At 46.0% G+C, this 12,323-nt stretch overlaps 1 protein-coding gene across 1 annotated transcript in view; it reads right to left on the reverse strand.

Annotated features, from left to right (window-relative positions):
• Window positions 1–12,323, reverse strand: part of LOC116970816 (solute carrier organic anion transporter family member 3A1-like) — a 296,548-nt gene that overhangs the window by 32,846 nt on the left and 251,379 nt on the right. The window contains exon 6 of the mRNA XM_033017367.1: window positions 10,318–10,516. Coding sequence (XP_032873258.1) covers window positions 10,318–10,516 — 199 coding nt within the window. The remainder of the gene's footprint in view (window positions 1–10,317; window positions 10,517–12,323) is intronic.

Consider the following 12,323-nt stretch of genomic DNA (forward strand, 5'->3'; position numbering starts at 1 on the left):
AGTGACATTTCCTTCTTTAGGTTGTGTCAAATGGTGATTGATTTTTATTTAGGCAAATGCTTTCCTATTACTTACAATCTGTGTTCAAGAGATGGTGTTACATTCAGTGATAACTTGGTTTATTTAGACAGTTTCCAGTAACTGCAGTTGTTAAATTGACAGATTATCTGTAAATGACTTTTAAATATATAGTTTCCATTTAATATAGGCTTAAATTCCAGCAACAAGCATGCTTGTTGATGTGAGCAGGGATTCAATGGGACAAGCACAAAACCAGAACTGAGAGACAAGTGGACAATGTGCAAGGATTAGCTTTTTTCAATTTATCCATCTTGGATGTATGGAAAATCTGAAATGAAACTCCAAAGATTACATCCAGAAGAGATTACAGAAACTAAGGAGTGTACTTGGTGAAATTCAGGTTAAGGTACAATTTAATACATGTTCTCAGGATAAAAGAACCGAACATTTAAGTTGAAATATAATTCTGTGGGTTGGTAAATTTGGGGCCAGGGTTCAAAGTCTCATAGTTAGAATAAGCCCTCTCAGGAGTGAGGGTTAAAAAAAAGTTTTATGAAAAAAAAAATGGTAGACATTTGGAATTGTTTTCCGTTGTCATATGATGTCAGTGCTAATTAGAACATGAGAGTGATAGATTTTTGTTAGTGAAATATTTTAAGGGATAGAGACCATTGATGGATATGTGGAATTAGGCCACTATATGTCCATAACTCATTAGAGACACAAGAGGCTGCAAGTGCTTGAATCTTGAGGATAAAACAGACTGTTGTTTGTCGTCTGTCCATTTATTTCCACAGATGCTGCATGACCCACTTAGTTCCTCCAGCAGTTTGGTTTTTGGTCATAACTCATTGAATGGCTGGACAGTTTTGAGATCTAAACTGATCTCCGGAAGTGGGGGCGCTGTGATACAGCTGCGGCTCGCCTGCAGTCTGTCTGTTTTTACTTTTTGTGTTTTTTTTTTTGTCTAGTTTAGTAATTTTTTTTGGTTATTAGGTGGTGTTATGTGTGTGGGTGGAGGGTGAAACGGAGCTTTCTGTCTCTCCCTTCGGGGGAATGCGACTTTTTGTCGTATCCTCCTTCTCTTCCCCCGTCTGCGCTGAGGCCTAATGGCGGAGCTGGCGGCCTCCAACCTGCGACCGACCTCGAGGGTCCGGAGGTGGAGCCAGCCAGGACTCACCAACGCGAGGCTGGCCGTCTTCGAGCTGTGGCGACGTCCGGGTAGCGGCACGACTCGGCGCTCTGGTGAGGGCGGACGGCGCGGAGCTGAGACACTCCTGTGTGAGCGGCACGGCTACCGGCTGGAAGGTGCTTCCGTGGGGGCAGCCCGGTGCGGGGCTGAGACGCTGCCGTGTGGGTGGCCTGGCTATCGGCTGGAAGGCGCTCCAGTGTGGGCGGACCGGCTCCCGGCTGGAAGGTGCTCCCGTGGGGGCAGCCCGGTGCGGGGCTGAGACGCTGCCTTGTGGGCGGCCCGGTGCGGGGCGGAGACGGTGCTCTGGCGGCTGAGGCGGCGTTCTGGCGGCGGCGACCTGGATCCGGGGCTCGGCCGCGGGCCAGTGGAGGACAATGTCGGGAGCTCGCAGGTCACAGGCTGGTGCCTGCTTTCCGGAGCATCCGTTGCAACTGCTGTGGGCAGCTTCGACCACCCCCGGGCCGCGGAGCTTGAACCGCGGGACTGATGCCATCGCCCGGTGGGGTATCGCCTCGGCGCAGAGGGAGAAGAGGAGGGAAGAGACAGTAACTCTAAGACTTTTGCCTCCATCACAGTGAGGAGGTGTTTGGTGAACTCACTGTGGTGGATGTTAATTTGTGTTTATTGTGTTTTGTTATTATTACATGTATGGCTGCAGGCAACAGCATTTCGTTCAGACCGAAAGGTCTGAATGACAAATAAAGGATTCAATTCAAAAAATGCTCTTTTCCTATTGAATTAATCAAATTTTCACTTTACTATTGTGCATGTAGAAAACTTGGATTTAGATTTAGGTGGCATGGTGGCGTAATGATAGAGTTATTGCATTACAGCGGCAGAGACCTGACTACGGGTGCTGTTTGTACGGAGTTTGCACGGTTTTCTCCGGGATCTCTGGTTTCCTCCCACACTCCAAAGACATACAGATTTGTGGGCTAATTAGCTTGGTAAAATTATAAATTGTGACTAGTGTGTGTGGGATAGTGTTAGTATGCAGGGATCGCTAGTTGGCACGAACTCGGTGGGCCGAAGGACCTGTTAGCATGCTGTATCTCTAAACTAAATTAAAGATCACATTGCCACAGATTTATTGCTGAATCATAAAAGTTGAGGAGATCAGGCAAAAATGGGGTGAATGGACACTGCATTTTTCCTAAGTTAGGGAAATTTCTCTCCTGGGATGAATAAAGTTTGATCGTATAATATTGTATCAAATCGAATCAAGAACTAGAGTCGTTGATTTAAGATGAGAGGGAAACGATTTAATAGGAAACTGAGGAACAACATTTTCGCACAGAGGGTGGTTGGTAAATGGAGTGAGCTACCAGAGGAAGAAGGTGAGGCAGATACGATAATAACATTTGGATCGGTATATGGATAGGAAAGGTTTTGTGGGATATGGGCCAAGCTTGCACAAACAGGACAAGGTTAGATGGGGCATCTTGGTCGGCATGGGCGAGTTAGGCCGAAGGGTCTGTTTCTGACTGACTATGACTCTAGGTAGCATAGTAGAGTGTTTTGCATCTCTTTAATTTCTATCCAAATATGCTTTTTATGTGGGATGTCAATGTTATTTTTAGTCTAGTTTAGAGTTACAGTGTAGTTTTAGGCCCTTCGGCTCACCAAGTCTGCATCGACCAGCTGTCCCCGCACATTAACATTATCCTACACACACTAGGGACAATTTACATCTATACCAAGCGAATTAACCTACAAACCTGTACATCTTTGGAGTGTGGGGGAAACCAAAGATTTCGAGAAAACCCACGCAGTCATGGGGAGCACGTACAAACTCATACAGGCAGCACCCGTAGTCATGATCAAATCCGTGTCTCCGGGGCTGCAAGCGCTATAAGGTAGCAACTCTACCGTTGCGCCACCAAGCCGCCCTTTGAGATTGAAAGTAACTGATAATGAAATTATCAGAATTTAATAATCGTCCATCAACTGAGATTAGAGTAAATTAATCAGATGTAGTTGAGTTGTGAGTTTATTTATAAGACTGCAGCACTAGGCGCAGCTGAGCTACCCAACCCAGCAGAACTACGTTTGCTAAACTGTGAAGAGCATGAAATAGATGATATTCTCATAATCAAGTTCAGATCAGTCTGAAGAAGGGTCTTGACCCGAAACTTCTTCCATTCCTTCTCTCCAGAGATGCCTGTCCCGCTGAGTTAATCCAGCATTTTATGTCTTTCTTCGATTTAAAACAGCATCTGCAGTTCTTTCCTACACAGTTCAGATCAAAGCTCTGTAGCCCTGCCTCATCTGGTCATGAATGAAGTGACCAATTAAATTGCTAATGGGAAAAGGAAGATCCAAGAACACCGCTATCTTCAAAGATGTTAGGAGCCAACATATCATCAACGCTGAAGCATTCACCACCACGTTCAAACAGAATAGATGATCCATCTTTCTTCCATGTCTTCTCTTTGATGACACAGTGCTGTTGAAGTTAGTACAGCTGATACACGGCTCAGTCTCAAATACTGGCAATGTGGAGTTTTCACTTTCTCCCTGTGATCACATGGGTTTCCCCGAGTACTATGTTTCCTCCAACATGCTAACGTCATGCAGGTTGATAGGTTAATTGATTTCCATAACCTATCAGCAGATGCAAAATTATCCAACTGCAAGCATTAGGTGTGAACTAACCAAAATCTATCAGTATACTATACTGTTCCTGATGAAAATGTAATATAATTACCACATATGACTGTATAAACAGCACTTGCTGGTTTATATCCCCTACTATAAAACTAAATAGTCATGAAAGTCTGACAGGCTGCATTGCCAGAATGCATGCAATGTCTTAGTAATGAACATGGCTGCTAACAATACCATCTGCTAAAAGTGACTTTAAGTGTCTTTGTTAAATAAAGACTGCTTGTAAAATTGCAAAATGGCAATTCATCTACCGAGCAGAGCCTATCACAAGGCATACCGTTCAACTGTAGCAATAGATCGTGTTAACACAAAACACCATCTGTTTTAATGCCACATATAGTGAGCACTTTTCTACTTCATGCACCATATAGTGCGGGATGATTTTTCTTCCCACATCTGTTTTTGTTCAACTCCCTAATACAATGGCTCCTTGGCTTCCTCAGAGCATACAGAAATTGTGTTGCTTGATTTCATAAACTCTCTACAAATTAATTTACCAATTGTTGAACATTCCTTGATAGTGTATCAAGGGAACAATTAGCTACTCCAGGCATAAATCAAACGATCCAATCATCTGCAAACGCAGCAAACCTGAAGCAAGAGTATAACAGGGTTGGCTGAATAACAGGTACACAAAAATGCTGGAGAAACTCAGCGGGTGCAGCAGCATCTGTGGAGCGAAGGAAATAGGCAACGTTTCGGGCCGAAACCCTTCTTCAGACTGATAGGGGGTGGAGGGGAGAAGGAAGGAAAAAGGAGGAGGAGGAGCCCGAGGGCTGAGGGATGGGAGGAGACAGCCTGAGGGCTGAGGAAGGGGAGGAGACAGCAAGGGCTAACAAAATTGGGAGAATTCAATGTTCATGCCCGCAGGATGGATACTCCCCAAGCGGAATATGAGGTGCTGTTCCTCCAATTTCCGGTGTTGCTCACTCTGGCCATGGAGGAGACCCAGGACAGAGAGGTCGGACGGGGAATGGGAGGGGGAGTTGAAGTGCTGAGCCACCGGGAGGTCAGGTAGGTTCTTGCGGACCGAGCGGAGGTGTTCAGCGAAACGATCGCCCAACCTCCGCTAGTCTCACCGATGTCGATCAGCTGACATCTAGAGCAGTGAATGCAGTAGATGAGGTTGGAGGAGATACAGGTGAACCTCTGTCGCACCTGGAATGACTGCTTGGGTCCTTGAATGGAGTCGAGGGGGTAGGTAAAGGGACAGGTGTTGCATTTCTTGCGGTTGCAACGGAAAGTGCCCGGGGAGGGGGTGGTACGGGACGGAAGGGAAGAATTGACAAGGGAGTTGCGGAGGGAGCGGTCTTTGCGGAAGGCAGACATGGGGGGAGATGGGAAGATGTGGCGAGTGGTGGGGTCACGTTGGAGGTGGCGGAAATGACGGAGGATTATTTGTTGTATGTGACGGCTGGTGGGGTGAAAGGTGAGGACTAGGGGGACTCTGCCCTTGTTGCGAGTGCGGGGATGGGGAGAGAGAGCAGTGTTGCGGGATATGGAAGAGACCCTGGTGCGAGCCTCATCTATGGTGGAGGAGGGGAACCCCCGTTCCCTGAAGAGTGAGGACATTTCAGATGTGGGCTGTGGAACGCCTCATCCTGGGAGCAGATGCGGCGTAGGCGGAGGAATTGGGAGTAGGGGATGGAGTCCTTACAGGAAGCAGGGTGGGAAGAAGTGGGCTGAATAACAATTTGTTTCTGTTGGTTTACAATACATACATACATACAATTCAATTTATTGTCATTTGGACCCCGTGAGGTCCAAACGAAATGCCGTTTCTGCAGCCATACATTACAACAAATAGACCCAAGACACAACATATTTTACATAAACATCCATCACATTGCTGTGATGGAAGGCCAAAAAAACTTCTCTCTCCACTGCACTCTCCCCCCCATGTCAGAGTCAAAGTCAAAGCCCCCGGCGGGCGATGGCGAATTGTCCCGTGGCCATTAAACCACGCCGGGTAATGCAAGGTCGCGCACCGGGTCTTGGTGTTAGAGCCCCCGGTGCGCGCTCGCAGCCCGCCGCCATTCCAAGCCGCGCGGGGCGATGGTGTAAGGCCCCGCTCCAGGAGCTCTTCAACCCCGCAACTCGGGCGGGAGAAGTCGCCGTTGCGGAAGCCCCGAAAAGCGGTCTCCCTCCAGGGACCCGCGGCTCCCGGTGCCGTCCGCCAAACCCGCAGTTGCAGCCACCGAATCTCTGGGGGTCGGGCCGCAGCAGCGTCCACCACAGCTCCACCCGCTCTGGACTCGGCCAGCTCCGCGACGGTGAGGTGAGTTCGGCACTGGAGTCCCCGGTTTTCCTGTTGGAGGCCGCTCCTCGTTGCGGCCCCAACGACAACGGAGACCCGACAAAGAAAAGGTCGGGTCTCCCGTGCAGGGAGAGATTTAAAAGTTTCCCCCTCCCCCCCACACCACCCCCACCCCCCCACACACATACCCCAACAAAAATAACAAAAACTACATTAAAACATAGACATAAAATAATAAAAACGCAGACGGACTGCAGAGGCCGCTGCTGGCGAGAGCCGCGCCGCCTACCGGAATGTAGGCGGCGCGGCGAATGCTGGCGAAGCTCTACCTCGGCTATCTGCCATTATACACAGCAACACTAAGGAGTCTTCAATGCTGCATGACACGCAAGATATATATGTACAGTAATCCTAGCACGAGCATAGGACTGAAGCCATGGTGCAGTTATTATTGAACAGAACTTGGATCAGAAGACCCAAAGGCCAAGACCGATAGACACAGCCATCTTTCCACCACCCTCCCTCCTAACAAAAACTAATTTGTTTTCCAGAAGAAGGGTCTTGACCAGAAATATCAAATGTGTCGGAAGGAACTGCAGATGCTGGTTTACACTGAAAATAGACACCTATTCCTTTTCTCCAGATATGCTGCCTGACCAGTTGAGTTACTCCTGCCTTTTGTGTCTCCAGTCAAAAAGACTTGATTGAAACTGAAGTGTGGTGTGGGCCAGTGACTGGGCGGAACCGCCAATACAGCCTGAATGTTTTTCTTCTATCCTTGATGATTAAAGTACTTTTTTCCTTTCACATGCATGAATGCAGAGACAATAGGGAAAGGCAGGTAATCTGGTTCAATTGTACCACCCTGTGATGAACTGGTGAAATGTTACACTCATTGTGAAATTTGCATCATGTGCTACTTGCTTGCTAAAAAGAGGCAGAGAGGGTAAAGTACATGTTATGGCTGAAATCACAGGACCATACAGCACAGAGTAATGTTCTTTGGTCCACTTGTCCATCAAGCCCTATCAATAATATTCACATTTACCAGCACATGCACTGGCCCACACCACACTTCAGTTTCAATCAACTCTTTTCTGACTGGAGTGCTTATAATTAAGGGCAGAATATATATTGGCTGGGTAATTACAGTGCCCTCCATAATGTTTGGGACAAAGACCCATCATTTATTTATTTGTCTCTGTACTCCACAATTTGAGATTTATAATAGAAAGAAAATCACATGTGGTTAAAGTGCACTTTGTCAGAATTTAATAAAGGCCATTTTTATATATTTTGGTTTCACTATGTAGGAATTACAGCAGTGTTTATACATAATCCTCCCATTTCAGGGCACCATAATGCTTGGGATACACCAATGTCAAGTAAATAAAAGCAGTCATGTTTAGTATTTTGTTGCATATCCTTTGCATGCAATGACTGCTTGAAGTCTGCGATTCATGGACATCACCAGTTGCTGGGTGTCTTCTCTGGTGATGCTCTGCCAGGCCTGTATTGCAGCCATCTTTAGTTTCTGCTTGTCTTGGGGGCTAGTCCCCTTCAGTTTTCTCTTCAGCATATAAAAGGCATGCTCAATTGGATTCAGATCGGGTGATTGACTTGGCCACTCAAGAATTAACCATTTTCGAGCTTTGAAAAACTCCTTTGTTGCTTCAGCAGTATGTTTGGGATCATTATCTTGCTGTAGAATGAACCGCCGGCCAATGAGTTTTGAGGCATTTAGACAATAGACAAGACAGTAGGCCATTCGGCCCTTCGAGCCAGCACCGCCATTCAATGTGATCATGGCTGATCATCCCCAATCAGTACCCCGTTCCTGCCTTCTCCCCATATCCCTTGACTCCGCTATCTTTAAGTGCTCTATCTAACTCTCTCTTGAAAGCATCCAGAGAACCCACCTCCACCGCCCTCTGAGACAGAGAATTCCACAGACCCACAACTCTCTGTGTGAAAAAGTATTTCCTCATCTCCGTTCGTTTGTTTGAACTTGAGAAGATAGGATGTGTCTATACACCAGAATTCATTATGCTACTACCATCAGCAGTTGTATCATCAATGAAGATAAGTGAGCCTGTATCTTCAGCAGCCATACATGCCCAGGCTATAACACCCCCACTACTGTGTTTCACAGATGAGGTGGTATGCTTTGGATCTTGGGCGGTTCCTTCTCTCCTCCATACTTTGCTCTTGCCATCACTCTGATTTCTGTTAATCTTCATCCCACAAGACCTTTTTCCAGAACTGTGGTTGCTCTTTTAAGTACTTCTTGGTAAACTGTAACCTGGGCATCCTATTTTTGAGGCTAACCTTGCAGTGTGGCCTCTGTATTTCTGTTCATGAAGTCTTCTGCGGACAGTGGTCATTGACAAATCTGCACCTGACTCCGGAAGAGTGTTTCTGATCTGTCGGACAGGTGTTTTTGAGGATTTTTCTTTATTATAGAGAGAATTCTTCTGTCATGAGCTGTGGAGGTCTTCCTTGGCCTGCCAGTCCCTTTGCGATTAGTAAGCTCACCAGTCCTCCCTTCTTCTTAATGATGTTCCAAACATTTTGGTAAGCCTAAAGTTTGGCTGATGTCTCTAACTGTTTTGTTCTTGTTTCTCAATCTCATAATGGCTTCTTTGACTTAACTTTGGTCCTAATGTTGATAAACAGCAATAAAAGTTTCCAAAGGTGATGGAAAGACTAGGTGCTGAGAGCTCTCTTATACCTGCATTAAGGAGGCAATTAAACACCTGTGCAATTACAAGCACCTGTGAAGCCATGTGTCCCAAACATTATGGTGCCTTGAAATGGGGGGGACTACATATAAACACAGCTATAATTTCTACATGTAGAAATGTATAAGAATGGCCTTTATTAAAATGTGCACTTTAACCACATGTGATCTTTTCTATTACAAATCTCAAATTGTGGAGTACAGAGGCAAATAAATAAATGGTGGGTCTTTGTCCCAAACATTATGGAGAGCACTGTATTTGTCTGGGGAACAATGATGAATACAGCACAAGTGTCTGCTTTGGATGTTGTGCATTTGCTCCCTCCACCAGCCCCAACCCTTCTGTGGATCCATAGATTGTATTCCCTCCCTGACTTTATTCTTGGTATTGGTATTAGATTATCATTGTTACGTGCACCAAGTTATAATTACATGCATCCAGTCAAATAGCAGATTTACAATGTTACAGCTACAGAGAAAATGAAGATATTTTTAAAAAGTACAAGGGTCTATGTGAGATTATTGGCGGTTTATTCAGTAGTCCGATAACAGCAGGGAAGAAGTTGTTCCTAAATCCTGTGGTGGATCCTGTGTTTAGAAGATGCTCCTAAATCCTGTGGTGCTCACCCCAAGTGTTTTACCCTGTATTTCTCCAGGCTAAATTCCATTTGCACACCTGGCCTACTTGCAATGCTGAAATTTCTTCCCCTCCTTCAACCACACCATTGTTATCGGCATCTATGTTAACCCTTGACACACTGAAATAAGGGAAGATGAGGTTGTGATCGTACAGCTTTAAGTATCCACTGCTATTCATGGCATCTGTCCATGGTTTCTGCTGAGCGAGAGGTTAGGCAGATCCGGAGTACTCCTGGCTGCAGCACAGATAGAGTCATAGAGTGATACAGTGTGGAAACAGGCCCAACTTGCCCACACCGGCCAACATGTCCCAGCTACACTAGTCCAACCTGCCTGCGTTTGGTCCATATCCCTCCAACGTTGTCCTATCCATGTGATGGAAGCTAAGTTCTACTCAACTCTAACCTTAATGTTAACCTTAACATTTACCCCCTTAACCAGCAAGTGCAGGTCCTTCCTACACACCCCTTCAACCCCTTCTGCTATAGTATCCCATTTGAGGATATGCAGTCCATAATTTCTGAGCCTGATAATCCAACATAGTGACAGGGTTATCTGATGACTGCATTGTTCAGTAGTAGTGGGACGCTGCCCACAGCAAATGAAAAATTTCCCCTTATCGCTTTTCTATAATTGGAACACTAAAAATAAATCAGAATCTGTGGAATGACTGCTGCATCACTGTTCACTATTCAACAGATCCCATTTAATGGTCAGAACAACTTTAATGTGACCGACCTTGTGAGAAACAATTGCACAGGAAAAATGAAGAATGCCATGATTTTGTCATGTGCTCCTTACCTGTTTTTATAGGCAACTGTTGCGCCAGCAAATGGCCCTGTTTCACAGCCCAGAAACAGCAGCATGGTATACGTAATTGTTGACAGCATGTTGACAGTCATCGTCATTTTGATGGCTCCCAGTGGAGTTAGGCTCATTTTCTTCAACACAAAGCCACCCAGGAAAATTCCAAGACACACGCAAGGAACAGCAGTGACTCCTAATAAGAAAAACAGGACAGTCAATGACATGACACGAGTCACATCTGGCGCCACTATTTGTGAAGGCAATATTCTACATGCACTGAGCTCACACCTCAACAGTGCGTAGAGCACTAAGTCAATCAATGTGCAACAATGATTTGAAGATCGCCATTCTGAAGCAAAAATGCTCTTGCTAATGCCTCCCTTAAACATGCACAGCTGAAAGCATGTTGACGAAGGTTAATCCACCTCTGCATCTTAAAGAGGTCATTAATTGCCTATAGGTTTAATTTCTGACTGAATTCTACATGCCATATTCACATTTTAAACTAAAAAAATAACTTTTCACTTTAAAAAATCCAATTCCACGTGTCCTGCCCGTTACAATGTTAACAAATGACAGGACTCCCAGTGCAATGAGAGATTTGTTACATTGTTGTAAGGTGAGGGATGGAGTGGGATATGGGGGGGGGGGGTGGGTGGGGGGTGAGGGTTGGGGGAACAGGGATATAGAGGGAGAGGAGAGGGTTGGGAGGGGAGAGGGGTTATGAGGGTAGGGGAAAGGAAGGGGAGGGGGAGGTGAGGGAGGGAGTGGGGGAGGGGAAGAGGAGAGGGGAAAGAAGAGGGAGGGCGAAGCAGAGGGGGAGGGAGTGCTGGGGATTAGGGGAAATGAGCTGTGCCTGCGCAGTTGGGGGCTATGGGTGAGTGGTGGAATATTGCATTGGGGGAATGGGTTGCATTGGGGTAACGGGTGAGTGGTGGAATATTGTTTTGGGGGAACAGGACCCAACGGGTACTACTTGGTCCAGTATATCACTAAAACTCTCATGTTTGTTTGTATGTGATTGTGCGTGTGTGTGATGAGGGTGATCCTGACATTACACCAAAACGGTACACGATAGCTCTACAATTTTTGGGCCCACCATTGTTATGTAATGTGTTATATCATTTCGTTCAGATGGATGGTATATTTTACGTTATTCACTTTTTAAACTTTACAAAAAACAATTTGACAAAAATCACTTCAACTTGCACGGCCCGTTATCACTGTATGATGTCACAATGGGATCCCGATACTCCGTTACATAAAACATCACGGAAAATACACTCCCTTAAAAAAAAACATTGTGATTTCCATTGAGGAGGGTTGGGATAGGAAGGAGGTGAGGAGTGAGAGAGCAGGGAGGGAGAGGGGTTATGGAGGGAGGGAGGGAGTGACTGAGGGTATGGGAAAGGAGAGGGAGAGGAGGGGGAGGGAGTGCTGGGGATGAGGGGTAATGGGGGAGGATAGGGATAGGAAGATGCATGGTGAGGTAGCGGAGGAGGGGATGGGGGAAGAGCGAGGGAGGGGGTGAGGGGAGGAAGCGGGGGTTGATGGAAGGTGGGGAGAGAGAGGATAATGGAGGAGGTGAATAGGGGACTGAAGGAGAATGAGATGCGTTCACAGTGATCTTATTTTTTGCAAGTTATTGCCACGTCAGCGCAGTTGTGGGCTATGGGTGAGTGGTGGAATATTGCGTCGGGCACCAGGCCTCCCGTATGACAGAGACCAAATGGATCCTGCTTGGTCTGGTACCTTGTAAAATTTGTGTATTTGATAATGAGCTGCAACAGTAAGGGCAATGTCTGATGGTACTGCCACGTTAAAGATCATATTCAACACCACATTTTTTATATAAATCGTAAGACAGCAGAGGCTTATGCTGCAGCTGATTTTCATTTAAGCTATTACCATGGCAACAAGGTTATACTGTAGCAAGGATATCACTTTAACCACTATTCCAGATATCCAGACATCAATGATCTTTTTTTCTTTTGAGAATT

The sequence above is a fragment of the Amblyraja radiata genome, chromosome 3 (assembly GCF_010909765.2).
Source record: "Amblyraja radiata isolate CabotCenter1 chromosome 3, sAmbRad1.1.pri, whole genome shotgun sequence".
NCBI classification, from domain to species: domain Eukaryota; kingdom Metazoa; phylum Chordata; class Chondrichthyes; order Rajiformes; family Rajidae; genus Amblyraja; species Amblyraja radiata.